The sequence below is a fragment of the Embiotoca jacksoni genome, unplaced genomic scaffold (genome assembly GCF_022577435.1).
Source record: "Embiotoca jacksoni isolate LCO1_2020_lvr unplaced genomic scaffold, fEmbJac1.0.p SCAF_51, whole genome shotgun sequence".
NCBI lineage: Eukaryota > Metazoa > Chordata > Actinopteri > Embiotocidae > Embiotoca > Embiotoca jacksoni.
The window spans coordinates 1,812,674-1,834,164 of record NW_027185405.1 but is presented as its reverse complement, the minus strand read 5'-3'; the positions used below and the strand labels follow the sequence as shown (position 1 = coordinate 1,834,164).

The 21,491-nt window shown below is 42.9% G+C and overlaps 1 protein-coding gene across 1 annotated transcript in view; it reads right to left on the bottom strand.

Annotated features, from left to right (window-relative positions):
* The window catches only part of LOC138211960 (dachshund homolog 2-like), a 77,649-nt gene that overhangs the window by 25,916 nt on the left and 30,242 nt on the right, over positions 1-21,491 (bottom strand). Inside the window, exon 2 of the mRNA XM_069172172.1 lies at positions 5,681-5,796. Within this exon, the coding sequence (XP_069028273.1) occupies positions 5,681-5,796 (116 nt within the window). The remainder of the gene's footprint in view (positions 1-5,680; positions 5,797-21,491) is intronic.

Here is a 21,491-nt window from a genome sequence, read left to right as displayed (position 1 = left end):
ACCAGAGAAAGACCAGATAAAGACTCCAGAGAAAGACTAGAGAAAGACCAGAGAAAGACTAGAGAAAGACTAGAGAAAGGCCAGAGAAAGACTCTAGAGAAAGACCAGATAAAGACCAGAGAAAGACCAGATAAAGACCAGACAAAGACCAGCGAAAGACCAGACAAAGACCAGACAAAGACCAGAGAAAGACCAGCGAAAGACCAGACAAAGACCAGACAAAGACCAGAGAAAGACCAGATAAAGACCAGACAAAGACCAGACAAAGACCAGAGAAAGACCAGCGAAAGACCAGACAAAGACCAGACAAAGACCAGAGAAAGACCAGATAAAGACCAGCGAAAGACCAGACAAAGACCAGACAAAGACCAGAGAAAGACCAGCGAAAGACCAGACAAAGACCAGACAAAGACCAGAGAAAGACCAGATAAAGACCAGCGAAAGACCAGATAAAGACCAGACAAAGACTAGAGAAAGACTAGAGAAAGGCCAGAGAAAGACTCTAGAGAAAGACCAGATAAAGACCAGAGAAAGACCAGATAAAGACCAGACAAAGACCAGACAAAGACCAGACAAAGACCAGAGAAAGACCAGCGAAAGACCAGACAAAGACCAGAGAAAGACCAGATAAAGACCAGCGAAAGACCAGATAAAGACCAGACAAAGACTAGAGAAAGACTAGAGAAAGGCCAGAGAAAGACTCTAGAGAAAGACCAGATAAAGACCAGAGAAAGACCAGACAAAGACCAGACAAAGACCAGACAAAGACCAGAGAAAGACCAGATAAAGACCAGCGAAAGACCAGATAAAGACCAGACAAAGACCAGACAAAGACCAGACAAAGACTAGAGAAAGACTAGAGAAAGGCCAGAGAAAGACTCTAGAGAAAGACCAGATAAAGACCAGATAAAGACCAGACAAAGACTAGAGAAAGACCAGATAAAGACCAGAGAAAGACCAGAGAAAGACCAGAGAAAGACCAGATAAAGACCAGCGAAAGACCAGATAAAGACCAGACAAAGACCAGACAAAGACCAGACAAAGACTAGAGAAAGACTAGAGAAAGGCCAGAGAAAGACTCTAGAGAAAGACCAGATAAAGACCAGATAAAGACCAGAGAAAGACTAGAGAAAGACCAGATAAAGACCAGATAAAGACCAGATAAAGACCAGAGAAAGACCAGAGAAAGACTAGAGAAAGACCAGATAAAGACCAGATAAAGACTCTCCTGTCTTTAAAAAGTCTGCGGTGAATCCTTCTACTGTCTGGGAAGGAATTCCTTCACTGTAGGTTGTTAACTGTGACGGTCGGCGGTTGTGGGTACCGAGGAGAAACTGCACCAGTGGGGGGCGCTAGCTGCAGAAAAACGTCTCAGGTTACATGTCCACAAAGAAAAAGCAGAAAAGTGAAAATATTTCAACAACCGTCTCAATCCAACCTTCGGTTGGAGATCGGCAGGTTTTCCAAGTAGTGGAAAGAAACTTTTCTCTGCAGAGGAAACTAATCTAACGGTCAATCCTCTGTGCACTGGCAGAAGATAGCAACGGACCCACAATGCACCTGTGCACGCCTCATTTTACGCCCACCACACCTCCGGGGGCGCAGACGGGGTGTGGTGTGTTTTACTAGTTAAACAACGTGTAGTGTTTGGTGGAAAAACGACAACTGCAAGATAGACCCTCCTCACCCCTCCCTCCCTCCCTCCTCCTCCACCTCCTGCTCCTCCTACTCCCCCCCCCCCCCCCCCCCCCCCCCCCCCCCACCCCCCCCCCCCCCCTCTGCAGGTGCACATAAGAGTCCTCAGATGAGTGTATTCTTTTCAGGACAAGATTGAAAGCACTTCATCTGTAACCTACACAGAGTGCTTGTGTGTGTTTTTAAAGTGTGTGTGTGTGTGTGTGTGTGTGTGTGTGTGTGTGTGTGTGTGTGTGTGTGTGTGCTCCTGCTCCAGATGTGTTCATCACATCAAAATGTGTGTATTTGCACAAACCTTTGCCAGAAGCTGTGTGTTTATGTGCTGACCGTGTGTGCATACAAACTGTTTTATGGGTGTGTATTAAAAAAAAATTGTGTGCGTGTGCATGAAAGTGTTTGCATTTATGTGTCTCTGTAGCCGAGTGTGTGCGTGTGTTTATGAGGCCTGTGTGTGTGTGTGTGTGTGTGTGTGTGTGTGTGTGTGTGTGTGTGTGTGTGTGTGTGTGTGTGTGTGTGTGTGAGAAGACAAGGCTAACCATTGAGCTGTTTTTTGAAGTGAATTAACAAGTCAAATGAGTGCCGCAGCACCCTGCATAGGTTACCACACACACACACACACACACACACACACACACACACACACACACACACACACACACACACACTCCCACGCTTATCATTACAGCGTCTTTGTTGAGGAAGATGAGGCCAATTAAACTGATATCACTCTCTTGCTGTCGTTTATTCCTCCTCCCTCCCTTTTTTCCTCTCATCTTTGTTTCATCCTTTTTTTTTCTGTTCACCTCGACTTCTTTCTCCACTTTTCTTCATCGCCGTCTCTCATCTTCATCAGTTTGTTTTTCTTTCCCTTTGCATCTTCGTCTCATCTTTTTTTTCTTCATTTCTTTCGCGCTTTTTTTTCTTTCATGTACTCCCACTTGCATCTCTCTTTCCACTCTTCTTCCTCTCTCGTTTTGCTCTTCATCCTCATTTTGCTCTTCCTCACTCGTTTTGCTCTTCCACCTCGTCCGCAAAATCATCATCATCTTCCTCCTCGCCGTCATCTTCTGCCTCGGCCTTCCTTCTCGCCGTCCTCCTCCAGACTCCTTCTCCTCTCCCTCCGTGTTTTCTAACAGTGTGATAAATGTCCATCTGTGATTGGCCGATGCCCCCCATCGCCATGGCGCCCGCGAGGTCGTAAACAACAGCCCGTCTCCCCCGGCAACGTGGCGTCTCCATGGACGCGGGGCCGACTAAGACAGAGCAACTCTGCGTGTGTGTGTGAATGAGGCGGAATGCGACATCCGAAGACTGCCAAGTGTGTGTGTGTGTGATATATGTTGTGTGTGTGTGTTGTGTGTGTGTGTGTGTGTGTGTGTGTGTGTGTGTGTGTGTGTGTGTGTGTGTCTGTGTGTGTCTGTGTGTGTCTGTGTGTGTGTGAGCTAATGAGCGATCATAAGTGAGCAAATGTTTTCTCTGGGTTCCACTAATGTTCAACACAAATACACACACACCTGATGTGTATGTGTGTGTGTGTGTGTGTGTGTGTGTGTGTGTGTGTGTGTGTGTGTGTGTGTGTGTCATTAGTATGCCACAGTGAGCTGTGTCCATATGTCACTAAACACAACCATGTTTTATTTATCCTGGGGCGGGAGGCTCGGTGTGGAGGACGGAGGGGAGGATGGAGACGAACGAGAGTAGAGATGAGGAAAGATCTGAAGGAAACTGAGAGGTGAGGAACAGGATGAGTGGAAATGATAGAGGGAGGAGATGAAGGGGAGATGAAGGACAGATGAAGGAATTAAAGAGAAGAAGAAAAGGAAAGATGGGAGGTAGTTTGGAGAGGAAGCTAAAGTGAAAGGAAAAGGTAAGAAGGATGGAGGGAGGACAAGAAGTTAGGAATGGAAAACAGAAGGAAGGGAGGAGGGGAAGAAGGAGGCAGTCAAGGAGGCAAGGAGGAGTAAAAAATGGGGCAGTGGAAGGAAGGAAGGAAGGAAGGAGCCGAGAAAAAGTAAGAAGATAAAGAGCATGAAAGGGTAAAAATAAGGACAAATGGAAGAACAACAAAAAAGTGGAAGTGTGAGACAGGAAGTGGAGATGAAAATAAAGGAGTGGAAAAGACGGAAGAAAAGGAGGAAGAGTTCGGAGGAAAAAAGAAAGGATGGAAGGAAGTAGGAAGAAGAGGAGAGAAGGACGGATTAAAGGAGAAAAAGGACGAGGAAGGAAGAAGAGAAAGGAGGAAGGAAATGAAGGAAGGAGGGAAAGGAGGATAAAAGGGAAGAAGTGAAGGACGTAGACGATAAAGGAGGAGAGATGAGTGTCGGAGGAAGAAGGGAAAGAAAAGGGGGATGCGGGGGAGTGAAGGAGGAGGGAGGGATGGACAGATGGAGGAGTGGGACCCCAGAGACGTGTCATTCATCACACCACCGCACAATCTGCACTCGTTCACCCTCCGCAGGTCTTCTCCCCTTCTCTTTCTTTCTTTCTTTCTTTCTTTCTTTCTTTCTTTCTTTCTTTCTTTCTTTCTTTCTTTCTTTCTTTCTTTCTTTCTTTCTTTCTCTGCATCTCCTTCCTTCCTTCCCTCCATCTTTTGCTCTTTGGCAGTCATTTTTAGGTTTCATTATCTCCTCTAGCGACATCCCTCCTTCCTTCTCTCCATTTGTTACCCTCCTTCTCTCCCCCCTCACTGTTTTTTTTTTTTTCTTTCTATTTTCATGCGTCGAGAGAGAAAAACTTGTCTTTTTTTTTTTAATATTGTAATCAGCTCGTAAGATGAAGCATGTGAGGAGAAAGATGGAGTGAAAGCACAGGAGAGGGGAATAAGGAAGGAAGGAGGGAAGGAAGGATGAGGAAAGGAAAGATGCAGAAATGGAGGGATGAGGTCATTTCTGTTGTTTCTCTAGTTCTACTTTATTTATATAAAAGTTGTGTTGATGTTTAGCTCATTAAATCCTGTCTGATACTGTTTGACATTTTATTTCCATGATTTAAATGTATTTCTGCACTTTTTGCTGTGAGCTTAAATAACTGAATGCATTAATCATTCTGAGGACGGATGTCTCGTATTTGAAGGGCCGTTTGATAACTGGGACAACAAAGTAGATCCTGATTAATAAACAGAGAAGCAGGAAGACAAATGCAGGGTTCCCACTTCAGGTCAAAGGTCAAATTCCCTGACTTTGCCCTGACTAAGGAGCTGAAACTCTCTGACCTATAATGAACAAAACTTTTCACTGCTGCAGTTATGATCGCACACATGCAGCAGCCATAAACACAATGAACTTTGTGCAAAAAAAAAAGTGTTTTCCAAAATGGGAACGATAAAGAAGCCAGCATGCTTCTTACCATTGCCGTGGCAGCGAAGAGCTCTCCCTCCCATATTTGATAGATATACAAACTCTATTTTGAATCACCCAGTCCTTGAACTCATCATTTCCATCACAAAAACAACTTGGTTAAGTTTTCAGGGTCAGAAAAAAAAAAAAAGAGCTTCGTTGTCATGGTTACAATAATAAACGTGTCCCCGAGAGAGAAATTGAAGCAATTTTTGCATGCAAACTTTCAGCGCATCCGTCCAAACTATACACGTTTATACTGCATTTATTTATTTACTGCAGAAATGTGTATTTTCACGGGTTGTCCTTTTGCTCTCAACTCAACCTGCGCGAGCGTTTATTAATTTAGGCCCAAAAACAACTCGGTTAGGTTTTAGGCAAAGGTCAGAGTTTGTGTTAAAACAGAGGAACACCGTTGTCATGGTTACGATGATAAACATGCGGGGTAAAGGTTACAAAGCGGTTGGAGAGGAGAAACAAGCGGCAGCGTCGGACCCATCTGTCCGCCCCGACCTCCTCCCGACAGACGCTTCTCTCCAACACGCGCGTCAGATTCACCGCGGCCACTAGAGGGCGCCGTCGTAAAGAAACGGCGTAAAAAATAAATAGGGTATGGAGAGGAGCGTTGGAGTCCTCCGTCTGTCTCTTACCGGTGTGGGACAGCAGGTTGGGGGACAGCAGGCCGGGGAGGCCCGGGTGCAGCAGCCTGGGGCTTTCCTGGATCCCGGCACCGGAACATCGTTTGGGAGGACGGCCCGGACGAGAGCTGGAGGGGAGACGGACGGGAAGAGACACCAAATTAATACGACACAGAAACACACTCGCAGGGTTACATGAAGAGAAGACGGCGATCAGCTGGTGTCGACCTGGAAACATCGTCCAGGATTAATGGAGAATTAATTGTGAATGAATTGGTTTTTTTTGTAAACCTAATTATAAAAAAAAGACACATCAGTATTTCCTCAATTTTTTATTCTGTACCAGGAATCAGAAAAGTCGCCGCTGTGTTTACCAGGAGTTACCAGGAGTTAAAAATTAATGTCTGCTTTCTTTATTTACCTCAATTTAACCAAAAGATGAAGCATAAAGTCAGAGTTATAACAACCGTCACACACCGTGAAGAATATATGAAATAATATACACATCCTGCTGCAGTGTGAAGAAAGTGTACGAATGTCATATTTTGATTTACTTCTATTAACAAAGCAAAATGTGATTATTTTCTAATTGACATCACGGTATCTGTATCCGCTTGCGGAGTGAAAAATCGATTTGCTGCTATTTTCCTCCATTTTTACACTTCAACATGTTTGAGATCCTCAGAGAGTAAAAGCTCGCTGCCGGTCTCCTCGGCAGTCGCAGCGAACAGCTGGATGTTCCAGCAGAGACAGCAGGTCGCTCGGATGTAATCAAATCACAAAGTGACGGCGCGCAGCGGCTTCAGAGGATTTTCACCGGCCGACCGACCGCAGCACCGACAGGAAGTTACAGCCGATTGGTTCAACAAACGCCGGGGTGACATCTCATTGGCCGTTTTTAGTTGGACTAAGTTCTTAGTTCTCCACTTAAATATTTATTAAGCAGCAGAAGCACTTCCTGAAACATGGACCTCCTTCACAATAAAAGTCCTAAAACAAGGCTGCAGTTATAAATAATTGTAGCATTGTAGCAGCGCGTTTAAGTTTAATGTTTGGTTCATTTTCTTGGATTATTGTAGTATTTTACGAAACTTTACTAGTTTTCCTGCCAAATAAATCAATGATTAAGTAGTTTTCTGCATTTAGATCTCAGAGTTGAGAACAGTTACGCTTTATTTTTTAGGTTTGTAGCAGAAAATAAGGACGTTTCCTGGAAATAATTCAGTTATATGGCAGTTATTAAGGGTAACTGTATAAAATGTAATGTTCAGCTAACTCAATAGATACAATTTTTAGTGTCGTTTGAAGTTGTTGCTTGACTTGTGTCAAATTTAAAGTGCTTTATAAGTGAATGAAAGACTGTTAATAAAACAGCTTAAATGTACAGTAGTAAAATAAATGCAGACTAATTACACAAGAAATAAAAAAGGTGAAAAAAATTACAATAAAATCAATTTAAAAATTTTTACTTTAAAAACTAAAACTACATAATTAGAAAACGCAATAGACATTAATACAATAATATCATTGTTTAAATACATTTAAAAATGTCCATAAAGTGTTCCAACTAAAAGCCAGTTTAAAGATATCAACATTTTAAGCTCTTATCAGATTCTCGGGCTGTTTCAGGATTTCATTCAAACTAAAATATTTCGTCCTGCGTTAAAATAGAACTAAAATATGTCGGATATCGTCTGGTTCATCGACTCAAAGACATTTCACACACACACAAACCGCGAGACATCCGGACTATGACCCGTGTTAGCGGCTGAAAGACTTTTATTGTGAAGGAGCAGCAGGAAGGAAACTGAACCAAAGAGAAAATTATGCAGATTTCTTTTTGCTGCCAAAAGATTTTTAAAATATTCATCGAGAGGCCGACGTCAGCTTCGACTGAGGCTAAACATGTTAACACTCACTACATGTTGTACATGTGCAGGTAAAACTAAATACACAGTCGAGCATCTCTCTCACCCCCCATACCTGCCACACACACACACACACACACACACACACACACACACACACACACACACACACACACACACAACCTACTGTATTATGCATGTGCACGTAGGCATAAATAAACACACTCAAACACAAGAGTACAGTGACTGCACACGTGCAACTAAACATAAAGGAAGCTACACACACACACACACACACACACACACACACACACACACACACACACACACACACATGCTGAGGAGGTGCGCATGCAGGCCAACTCTCTGCAGGGTGGCTCAGTAACAGATGGCCGTCCAAAGTCATTTACACCTAGAGAGAGAGAGAGAGGGAGAGAGAGAGAGAGAGAGAGAGAGAGAGAGAGAGAGAGAGGGAGAGAGAGAGAGAGAGAGAGAGGGAGAGAGAGGGTAGAGGCAGAGTGTCGCCGCAAGAGAAGAAAGAAAAGAAAGAGAAAGAACCTGAAACCTACGTAGAGGTCGGAAATAGAAAACGACTCGAGTCTGTGGAAGTTTCTTCAAATAAACACAGGATGTCTTCAACTTTCTCACTAGTTTATAACCTTCGACTGTACATGAAAGTGGACGTAAAGCTTCCGAGTCCCGAAGAGTGAGCCTCTTAAAGCTACAATACCACAGACCGCCACTAGAGGTCGGCTCCAAAAAGCCTCCGGCTCCATAGACTCCCATTCAACTTCTCTCATCAAATCCAAAGTGAATAAAATGTGTCCATCAGTTATCTCGGTGTTGTTAGCTAAAGTCACTCCTTCTTATTAGTTTTCTGGAGGTCCATCTGAAAATAATCCCTCATTCATTAGACAAGAAGATTCAAGAAGACCTGTTTTTGGGGGCGTGTCTGTTTGATTGACAGGCCTGTGGTGCAGTCCGTATTTTTAAAGAGATGACGCCGCCTCTCATGTTGGTGAACAATTGTCTGGAAATTATGGGGTCAAATCTGTGCTACTTTTTAGCTAATGCTAAGATTGACACGCATAGCAACAGTAACTATGGAGGGCGGGGCTTACAGAGGAGTCAATTATGACAGAAAACAGGAGTGGAGCTTTTCAGGAACATGTTGGTTTGAATCCCGCCGGGAGAAGAGAGAGAGAGAGAAAGTGTGTGTGTGAAAAGATGTGGAGAGAAAACGTCTGCAAATGCTTTCGGGGTGTGATCGCTACGTGAGAAAAACACACACACACACACACACACACACACACACACACACACACACACACACACACACACACACACACACACACACACACACACAGGGAGAGAGGCAGAGGAGCATGAAGAAATGCAAACACGAACCTTCACTTTTCCTCTGAACTCTGCTTCACCTCTTCCTCGCTCTTCCTCCTTCAATCACACACACACACACACACACACACACACACACACACACGCACCGCACGCACACACCACACACACACACACACACACATCTTCATGATAAACACACTATTCTCACTCTCTTTTGATGCACAACACACACACACACACACACACACACACACACACACACACACACACACACAGGTGTTTGCATTCATAACTCCATCAACGACCGCCTGCTACCTTTCAACTGCCACACACACACACACACACACACAATGGATACATGTTACAGTACCAGGTGTGTGTGTGTGTGTGTGTGTGTGTGTGTGTGTGTGTTCATCTGCATCCATCCATGTGTAAGCAACATTAAAGAGTGTGTGTGTGTGTGTGTGTGTGTGTGTGTGTGTGTGTGTGTGTGTGTGTGTGTGTGTATCCACGTGAATCCATGCCATGTGTGTGTGTGTCTGTAAAGGACACATGATATCGCCTTCTCATTAGCCTTACAGCTCTTTGTTCAGAGTAATGACTGCAGTGTGTGTGTGTGTGTGTGTGTGTGTGTGTGTGTGTGTGTGTGTGTGTGTGTGTGTCCCGTAGGGTTGCCATATGTTGGGCATTAATCCTCGTCAACGGTCCACTCTCCTTACTGCACCGAGCACGGGAACAAAGAGCAGGTCACTCACACACACACACACACACACACACACACACACACACACACACACACACACACAAGAAAAGGGGAGGCACATATACTCACACACACGTGATATACACCGTTACACACCTTATAGAAGTTGGGCTACACTCACACTCACACACACACACACACACACACACAACACACACACACACACACACACACTCGCTCCCATTGACCTACATTCATTTGTTAACCCTTCACCCTCGACTGCTTCCACAACTTTAAATAGAAACGATCTCCCCCCCCGTTCTCATTTCTTCACACTTATACGAGCTCATGGTGGGGCAGGTAAGACGGTGGACCTTTGACCCCTGGCCTCTGCACACACGCCCCGCTTTCACACCGCCGCCAGTTCACTCGAGGTCCGTTCATTTCCTGCCACTCTCCTGTCTCATGTTTTTTTGTTCATTCTCAGGTATCAGCCAATCAGGTTCCAACTTCCTCTTTTATTTACTATTTATTCAAAGAGGTAAAAAAAAAAACAAAAAAAACAAGTTGAGATAAAAAAAAACAAAAAAAAAAACAAGTTGAGATAAAAAAAAAAAAAAAAAAAAAAAAAAACACCACAGAAGAAAACGTGGGAATAAACCAGTTCTACATCGTAAAAAGGAACATTTTTATCGTCAAAATCTGCCGTTAGCTTTCGTTTAAAACTGTTTCCGAGAGAAACGTTAGATTATAAAGTCTGCAGGTCAAAAGAACAAAAATCAAAGGAGTGTATGAGCAGAGGTAATTATTACGTATTAGTATGTAGCAGCGCTGCAGGTTGAGGACGTGACGACCGCAGCGACTTTGAAAGCAGCAGGACGAAGCGGGTCGAGTCGGGCCGGAGCGGAGAGAGAGAGCCTGCTGGACACACGCGGTACTACATGTCATGTTTAGATGTTGTTGTTTTTGTTTGCATGTTTGTTCATATCAAACAGCGGGCGAGTCAGACAGACAAAACAAAGGCGAGCGACACAGTTGCTACAGAAACCGTCCACAAACTTCTGACCTGATTTATATTTGGTGCGTTTGTATTTGAGGCCGGCGGGTTTGGAAGAAGACCGTCACACTCATCGTAACACTAGAAAATGAAGAATCAGTCCGCCACAGTTTCTCCTCAGTAACCCGACTCAAAGGTCCAAAAAAAAGGGAAAATCCACAGTAATTATGATAATGTCTCATAATCAAACACTTGGTGATTTATTGATGTTGATCAAGTTGATTAAGCAGCAGATTTGAAGTGTGTGCTGCCAATGGAGGTATTTTTTATTTTATTTTTTGACGACCTTTTAATTGGCCCGAGAACGCCAAAACATGCAGCGAATGGAAACCATGGGGCTGACATTTCACTCTCTCACACACACACACACACACACACACACACACACACAACACACACACACACACAGATCTGATGAGCCACCTTGAAGTAAGTCTTCCCACTTTGACACACGCGCCCCCCTCGCCTGTCCTCCCAAATGGCCGTCTCTATGGCGACAGAGCCTTGATCAATACTCCGTCATGGCTCTGATGGCCGGTCAGGGTCGGTCTCTCTCTCTCACACACACACACACACACACACACACAACACACACACACACACACACACACACACACACACTCGCAAATACACGCACAAACAGGCATGGCGGTGAATAAGCACGGACTCGCTAACGTTTGACAGATTGATTTAGCTGAGAACGTGCAGAGGTCACACACACACACACACACACACACACACACACACACACACACACACACGCACACACACACACACACACACACACACACACACACAACACACACACAGTGTAGTTTATCAAAGCCTGATGCGGTCAATACGAGGGGTAGAGCAGGGGTCAACCCTCTTTAGCTAAAATCTTTCATCTTCCTCGTTCTTTCTTTCATGTCTTCCTCGATGTGATGAAACGTCATCTTCATCTTCCTCCTCCTCCTCCTCCTCCTCCTTCTTTTGTTATTCCTTCATTCATTTGTCGGTTTTGATCCTCCGTCATCTTGACATTCATATTTGTGTTCTTGGATTTGGTTTCTCACCGTTTTCTAACCGTGAAACGTGTTTCTGGTTTATTTTTAATGTCCAGATGAAATGAATTATGAATTATGAATTATGAGTGTGACTTTTCACTCGGATTTAATTTAGATTGATGAAATTATTTTACAGATTTTTTTATTTGAAAGTTTCACTTTTCATGTAATCTGATTTATTTTCACATCCAGTTTTTGAAGACTGAATATTTTACATTTATTACAATCTTTGTTTTGTTTTTAGAGAATAGTGAACAACTTTTTTTTTTGTCTTTCATGGTTTTTAAAAATGTACATTTATGGTCAATAAATAACTAGAAGTTGATTTCGTCTTTTGGTTGATTGTAAAATACTTGATATATTTCCCCGTTTTCTGATTTTCCGATCAGTTTCTGAGCTGATTAATCTTCAGTTTTTGTTGTACGTTGTATTCTCAGATCTTGCAACGTTTCTGTATTACTTTGTTTAATAATTCAGAGGTTGCTATGCTGCAATAATTTGTACAATGTGCAGGTCTGTGAACAAGCAGACTGATAGAGAAGGATTTTTTTGAATCCAAATATTCGGAGCAATCCTTCGGTACCTTCGTATTAAGTCCACGCTAAACTTTTCTGACTTCAGTTTCTTACATGTGAATATTTTCTGTTTTTCTTCCATTATAATTAACTGAGTATCTTTTGCTTGCTAACTATTGTTCGAATCAAGCTTTCGGATTTCAGAAACATCGATTGACATTTTTCACCATTTTTTGACCCCCCAAATAAAGTTAATCAATTAATCAAGAAAAAAATCCACAGTTTAATCGACAATGACAAAAATCCTTATTTGTAGCCGAATGCCAAAACACCGTGACGTTCGTGAACGTCCGCTTTGCAGCCTGGAGTTCGCCGTCTTGGTTATTTTGCTGCCAGAAGTGACCATATTTGGACGAGCCGAGGGAGGAGCAAGTGCAGGACTAAGCCCCGCCCAACTGTCAGCCAGCCACGCCCCCCAAACCTACCTCTCTCTGAGAAGTTGATGCTTTTGGAATGAAGCCCCTGCTGGCCGTCGGTGGTGTCACACATTAAGGCACTTCTGCCAAACTGAACACAGCATCTTCCGTGTCGTTGAACACGTTAAATTGAGTTTATTGCGACGTTTTAATCACCTCCCGTCTCCTTGTTATCTTTAGCTTCATTAATCCAATGCGCTAAATTGGAACCAAATGACGTCACAACCTCTTCTCATTGATTACTCTCTTGTCTTTTCGCTCAGAGCTGCTACCCCGGAGGACATTTCCGTCTCTCTCCCGTGTTTTCCGTCTCCACACGTCTCTCTCGGCCGTCATAAATTGTGTCAGCGGCTTCCATCCTCTCCCTCTCTCTGCCTCCCTGTGTGTGTCTTTACTCTTTGTTTGTAGCAGAAGAACAATCTATTCTTTTTAAAGAGACACCAGAGAAATGGGATATATGTCTGTCCACACACACACACACACACACACACACACACACTACACACACACACACACAGGGGGAGGCATCATAATCATGGACGCTCACGGCTTCACGAGAAAGAGAGACAGACACGTAGAAGGAACAGAGCGAGAGAGATGGATGTTTACTTTCCTCCGGCCTTCCGCCTCTTTGATTGGACAGATGAATGACTTCATTGTGTGTGTGTGTGTGTGTGTGTGTGTGTGTGTGTGTGTGTGTGTGTGTGTGTGTGTGTGTGTGTGTGGTGTGTGTGTGTGCATTTCCTTCTTCTTCTTCTTCCTCTGTCTTTTTTTTTTTTTTGGAGAGGAGAGCAGTGGAAGAGGTGGAAAATAAAGAAAGACGGAGACGGAGGCGGAGTGAGGTTCTCAATAATAAGTATTGATTGATAAGAGAAGTAGAGCGAAAATAATAAAGGGGGAAAAAAATCACCTTAAAACACAAAGTGGAGGGAAACAGGGAAAGTGTATTGATTAACTGATGACACCTCTCTCTCCCTCTTTTCACTTTGTTTATCTATTACTGCCTAGTTACCACTCACCTCCCCCCACTTCTTGTCTCGCACATCGTCCGTCCCTCCTCTCTCTCCATCATCCATCCGTCCACATCCCTTCGTCTTTATCTGTCCGTCACCCATCCGTCTCTCCGGTCAGTCCGTCTGAGATTATCTGTCTGTTTACCTGTTTATCCATCCAACCCTCCACGTCCTTTAATCCACCTGCCGTGTGTCCTCAATGTCTCTTTACCGTATTATTCATATTCATGCGCTACTATTATCTGGTGTCTAAAAATGTCATTCGGTACCAGATTTTCTGAACCTTCGGTCTCCGTCCACCGTGACGTGTTTTTCATTTTAAAGCTCCGTGTGTATAAAGTTCATCTACGACACATCGGATGTACTTCATACTTAAAATCAGTCCTCAACTTAAATAAATGGGGACGTTTGTCTGAGTTGTGCTGCAGCAACATACAACAACGTGCTCTCCCCCTCTGAACTGCATGAAAACTACATCTATCTGTTATCTCTATTATCTAGCTATGCCCCCCCTCCCCCCTATCTCGCTCTCTCTCTCCCTCTCTGGAGGAACAGGTGTGCAACGGGACAAGAGACAAAAAACACTCCTGCATTTTTAACCAGCACCTATTAAATATTAAACACCACACTCACACTCACACTCTGACTCACACTCTGACTCACACACACACACACACACACACACTCTGACACACACACACACACACTCTGACACACAATCGCTGACGAGACAAGTTATACAGGTCGATGGGCTAACGTGTGTCTGCATGTCTGTGTGTGTGTGTGTGTGTGAGTGTGTGTGAGTGTGTGTGTGAGTGTGTGATGGCTTTAAGCGTCATTACCTTACTTCCTCGGCATGTGGGCAAACACACACACACACACACACACACACACACACACACACACACACACACACACACAGGGATAATTCATACAGGCATACACGGTGCTCTCACATGTTAGTATTTAAGGAGGGTAAAACTATAACAGACTCCATGTTCTCTCCCTTTCACACCCCCCCCCCCCCCGTCTCTTTGAAGTGCTCCATAACAAACTATAACAACAGGAAGTTTTCAATGCGCCACATTGAGAAGGAATGTCACATATGGTACGAGCGAGGGAGGGACGGAGGGACGGAGGGACGGAGACGCAGAGGGAGGGGACGGAGGGAGGATTTAAAGAGGAGACACGTAGATGTTATATATGGAGTTAGATGAAAAATGATCATTTCTGACGGTTCCCTAAAGAGCTTTCTTTAAAGTCCTTTAAATGATCAAATGAATATGGTAAAATAAGTTAATTATTCAGACTGTTTCCTGAATGTGAAGCCAAAACAACACGTTCAATAATATTCCATTTTAAAATGGATCTTTAAGTATCTGAGGCTTCCAAAGAGAAAAGGTCCCGATAAAAGACATTTAAGCTGCTTTGATTTAAGTTGTTTGTTATCTTTTGTTTTCATTGAAGATGAAGATGCGTTTTTGGGAAACCAGTTAAAAATCTTTGGGTGGACGGACGTACTTTTATGTCCACAATGTTCGAGGATTTCTTTTTAAAGAATTGTAGAAATACATTGAGAACAACAGTGAGGGTTAAAAAAAACATAATTAAAAAAACGGCTGCATGTTGTTCAGCTTTCAAACGTGTTCACGAGAAGATGCTCACTTTTCTTTGGATGCTAAGCTAAGAGCCGATATTACAATTTCAGCTGGAGAGAATAGTTTTTTGTTTCCTCACCAATATAGAAAATATTTATACAAAGCAAAAAAACTACATTTGGGATCGGGGGGGGGAAAAAAATGACGTTTTAATGTGTGGACGAAGTGTGAACCTGAAATATCGGCTTCCCTCCAGCACGTTAGCGTGTCTTTCCTTTCTTAGCGTGTGAGCATGCTGACGTCAGCGTTTAGCTCAGTCGGGTTCCTGCAGAGGAAAACCGAGCGAACCGGCTAGCTGCAGCAGGACGCAGCACAACATGTAAAGAAAGAGGAAGAGACGGAGGAAGGAAGGATGATCGTAATGAGAAGAGAAGTGTGACACATGAAGGAGAGGAGGAGGGGAGGAGGAGGAGGAGGGAGGCTAGCGCCAAAAAACGGAAGAAGAAGAAGAAGAAGAAGAAGAAGATGAAGAAGATGAAAGGTAGTAAAGAGAAAGAAAGACTTTCCCAAATCTACATCAGATCAATTTCTTTCCTTTTTTTTTTCCTTCATCTTGCTCTTAACTGGAGTTAATTTTCTCCCTCCCTCCTTCCCTCCCTCCCTCCCCTCCATCCTTCCCTCCCTCCATCCATCCTTCCCTCCCTCCCTCCCTCCCTCCCTCTCCTCTTCTTTTACCCATCCCTTCCTCCCTCCATCAATCTCTCCGTCCCCCCCTCTCCATCTCTCTCTCTCTCTCTCTCTCTGCAGTTAAGTCAGTGTAATGTAAATGATGTGCCATCGATCGCCCCTGACAGTGCAAGGACGCTCACCTCTCCTCCTCCTCCTCCTCCTCCTCTTCTTCTTCATCGTCCTGTCATCTCTCTCTCTTTTTCACACCCCTCCCTCACTCCTCCTCTCCTCGGCTGCTCTTTTCCCTCCACCTAACATCTTTTATGTCTCTCTCTCTCTCTGTCTCTCCTCCTGCCTGTCCCTGCCTCGCTCGCCCGCTGCCTCCCACGCCTGTCATCTTTCATCTGTCCCTCTCCCTTCGTTTTTACTCTCCCTTCTCTTCTCGCTCGCTCGCCCGGCCATCATTTATGTCTCTCTCTTTCCTCCATTGTTCTTACGGAGCATCTGCTCTCTCTCCATCTCTCTCTTCCCACCTATCCCATCTTTTATCTCGGCCTCTCTTCATCCCCACCACCACCATCTCTCTCTCTCTCTTTGCTGTCTCAGGTCTCTGCAGTCCATCTTTCGCCCTGCTGGCCTCACTTAAAGGAACACAGACCGCCAACTAAAGCTTCAAATCACCCTTTTTGTTTTCAAATTCAACAGCGAACTATCAGTATATTGAGTTTAATGGAGTCCTCTTACGACTGCTGTGGATCTCAGGTCTCAATTCTTTCTCCTAGAAGTTACGTTTATACACTGCGAACACATTTGAAGGTAAAGGAAAACAGCACTTTGTGTTTTACGATCATACATGAATAACCAAGAAACTCCGTCGTGTCTGAAAGACCTCGTACAAAGATGGATCCCAAAGTTCAGAGTCTGTTCCTGTTGCGTACGTGAATATTTGTGATTTCACCGCAGACCTGAAACTTTGGAGCAGAGAAACTTTAGATTTTGGGTCAATTTTTTTGGGGCAACCGGAAGGCTTCAACATGCCAAGTGTTCCTGAGCCCATGCGGTGATTTCCATTTCAGAATCATGGCTGTTTTTAAAGCGGTGGTTCCTGAGAGCCCGAAGATGACAGACAACATCAGGTTTTGGGTCAAGTTTCAGGTCCAGAGACAGACACCATCTTTAATTTAAGATCAGGCCTAAAAGTTTCCTTTTTTTAAAAGGAGTTATGAGCTGAGGCTGCAAACTTTTTTTTTAACGATAATGTCTCCGGAAGCACGTTTAACAGGTGATTTTACATTTTAAATAATCAAATCAAACTGATTTTATACATGTTCATATCAGCCATGTGATTATGTTAGTACTCAGAAACGACAGTCTCCAGCTGCAGAAACCCTCCTGGGAGCTGCAGATGTGATTGTGAATAATGTGAAGAAAAATAAATCATTTTCATCTGTTTTATTTTACATTTTTTAAAGCCGTCTTTCTTCACTGGGAATTGAACCGTTGAACAAAACATCTCCGGTCTGTGTGTGTTTGTCATCAGACTGTAAAACACTGAGAATTGATTACTTCCTTTAAAACCTACAGACATAAAGTTTATCACTATTATGCTGATTTTTTTTGTAACTCCACAGAGACATGTTTACAATATCCGTGGTTCAAACTGTTCTTATATTGAAAAATAGCAGTGCAATGAATGATGACTTTAAAAAAAATTGTTTTATAATTGTAACTAATAATTGCATTAAAATTCAAATGCATCATTTTTAAAATGCCAAAAGTACATAAATATATAAATTAAAATTACTTAAAAATGTCAAACAGCTAAATCAAAGTAATTTAATTATTTAAAAATTGCAATATTAAATATAAAATAAATAAAAACAATATTTCAATGGAAAATTATTCTTACACAAAAATTCCCTGAATCTATGCAACATCAATGTTTATTTATTTAATTTATTTGTAGAAAAAAATGTATTTTCATTTTTGATGAATTTGCTTATTATTATCATAAATCACTTTGACTATATATATAAAAAAAAAAAAACAGCAAAAAATGTCTAAAGTTGAGTTTAAATCAAAATATATTGAATTTATTTTAATATGTGACGAATAAAAGTCTAAAATCTTCATGTTTGAGATGCAGGATCCTGTAAAAAAATAAAAACTTTACTTAAAAGAAATAAACAAGAAATCTATAAATCTGTATTTTTATTGTTATTACCAAATTTATTAGTTTATTAATAAAAGAAGTGATATTATTACGATAATTATCGTGTCTTTATGTCTAATCATCTCTAGCTTGTTGCATCCGTCCTCTCTGCTCTGCTCGTTCCTATTTACATTTTCTATCACGTTCCTCCTCCCTCCTTCTTCTTTTGCATCTTTTCCTGCGTGGTGTCCTTTAATTGTCACTCCTTGTCCTCCTTTGTTCCCTTCCTTCTCCTCCTCTTCCTCCTCCTCTTCCTCCTCTCCTTCATCCTTGCGCTCCCTCTTTCCTTTCTCCTTATCCAAATAGAGGACACAGACAATCCAATAAACGCCCCCGCTCTCAACAGCTGGAGTGTGAGTGTGTGTGTGTGTGTGTGTGTGGTGTGTGGGTGTGTGTGTGTGTGTGTGTGTGTGTGTGGGTGTGGGTGTGTGTGTGTGTGTGGGTGTGTGTGTGTGTGTGTGGGTGTGTGTGTGTGTGTGTGTGTGTGTGTGTGTGTGTGTGTGTGTCAGCGAAGCACCGAGTCAGCAGAAAACTAGGATGACACTCTCAGTGCTGGACAGGAATGTCACAGAAAAAAAAAAAAAAAAAAGAGAGAGGGAGAGAGATGAAGAAATAAAGAAAAAAGGAAGGAGAGAGAAAAGACAGATGGAGAGAGAGAGAGAGAGAGAGAGAGAGAGAGAGAGAGAGAGAGAGAGAGAGAGAGAGGAAGGACATGATGAGAGGGAGCGAGAAGAGGAAGAAGAGAAGAAGAAAACTCAGGGGACTCGGAATGACACATGCAGTATTACTCACCGTCCCCCATACATCACACACACACACACACACACACACACACACACACACACACACACACACACACACACATGTCCACACACACACTCTCTCTCTCTCTCTCTCTCTGAATCTTCCTCTTGTGCACAAACAGACACACAAGGACAACAAAAGACAAACACTCTCACTTTCTTCCTCACCAGCACTGTTTTCCATCCTAAAAATAAAAGCTTCAGGGAAATGATGTCCTCCTGCAGATAAAACACGGGACTAATTTCACCTGCATAGTTTCAGCTGAGCTTCACACTGAAACCTCTCTGCTGTCCAGAGGAGCCCAGAGAGGAGCTGAAATATAAAAAGGTTGGTGTGATCACCTCGGTGGCACAGCTGGACTCTGACTGGCCACCGCTGGAGCTCCGTCCCCACCGGAGCCTGAAGGTCAGAGGTAGTTGGCCCCTTTTCTATCCACTCATCTGTCTGAGGTGAGTGTTCATGTAGGAAAGTCAATCAAATGACTATAAGGAGACAAAAAAAACGGCACAAAAAAGCATTGAACAGCTACAAAGAGACAAAAAAAAGATACAAAACATGGAACAAAAGACATAAAAGACTTAAAACGGACACAAAATCCCCCCAAAAAAGACCAAGGACAACTACAAAGATGCACAAAATAAACTACAAAAATATTCAAAAGAGCCTCAAAATAACACAGGAGACCCCGAACAACTCTGTATTTAAGGTGAGTAGCAACATTTTTAACCTAAAAGTCAATCGAACGACTACAAACAAACTAAGAGACGCGTTCAAATAGAAGCAAAATCATCAAAAAAGACCAGGAACGACTAGAAGGAGACATAAAACTACTACAGACAGACTCAGAACAACTACTGATGAAGTCAGTGTCGACATTACTCGCTGTAGGTTCCATCAAACGACTGCAAAGACACAAAACCACCACGATGAGATGCAAAAAAACTGCAAAACAAAGAGACAGAAAATGATTTTAATAGATGGTCCAAAGAGATGCCGGACCACCAGGAAGAGACGAGAACTACAAAGAAAACCAACACAACAGGACCCAGAACAATCCGGTTTGAAATGAGTTGCAACGTTTCATCTTGGAAAGTCAAACGACTACAAAGAGACGCAAAATGACCGGAAACAGACACAAAACAACTACGAAGAGGCAGGAAATGACAACAACAGAAAAAGAAACACAAAAGAAAACAAAGGAATTAAATGACTTTAAACAGAAGCAAAACGACCCCCCCCAAAAAAAATCACCAAGAACAACTACAAAACAACTTCAAAGAAGATTTAAAACGACTACAAAGACACATAAATGAATTAAAAAAAGACAAAACCGGCCAGCGGGAAATATTGGAGATACGGGGGCAGTTTTCTTTGTGCTAAATCTCCAGCTGGAAATATAACAAACAGAACAAAACTACAATCTGTGATCGACAAAACTATCAATTTCACCACCGTGAAAGCAAAATAAAATCTATTCACGCAGCCACACTCCTCGCCAGAAGGGGGCAGCGGCGCGTCATTCGGTATGAAGTTCGACAATTTTTTTCTTTTTATGCCGATTTCCAACGTGAAACATTTAAGAGTGAACAAAACCCTGTTTGACACGTAAACGGGGTTTTTACATTTATCCACACATGGTCTAAATCCAACCCAGAACACACACACACACACACACACACACACACACACACACACACACACACACACACACACACACACACACACACACACACAGAGTAAGGTAAGCCTAGATCCTACAATAAGTCCAGTTTTATGACTAGTGTATAACACCAACAGCTGAATCAATATTAGTTTACACTGGTCACAGTGGACACACACACAGATACAAGTCCTGCCTCAACACACACACACGCACAGCTCTTTCCTTTCATAAACACACACACACTGAATCTCCCAGAATATATTATTATTGCAGATTTACACACACACACACACACACACACACACACACACACACACACACACACACACACACACACACACACACAGATTAGCTTTTATTCTATTACAACCTCGTGGTAGGTCGGCTTGGCCGTGCAAGGAAACACACACACACACACACACACACACACACACACACACACACACACACACACACACAGCTATTATAAAAGTGATAACTGTAATGTAATAAAACACACACGCACACACATGCTGAGCTGGTTATTATAAAAAATGATAAACATTCAAAGAGTTGTAAAGTTTTACAGTGATGAACTAACATATCAACTTTATTAACGGCCGACTGTCCTCGTTCTCAGGCTGCAGCCGACTTTAACGCCCCCTTTTAAACCACTTTAATTCCCCCTTTTTATTTATTTTTTTACCCCTCTCTTTATAACAGCTGATGGGGAAGTCAGAAACATTAAACTGTTTTTATGGTGACAAAGTGACTTTAGAGTTGGACGTCTTTCAGCAGCAGCAGACTCTCCGGCCAGGAAACGAGTCAGAGTTTCCGTTGATAATCGCACGAAGTTGGCGG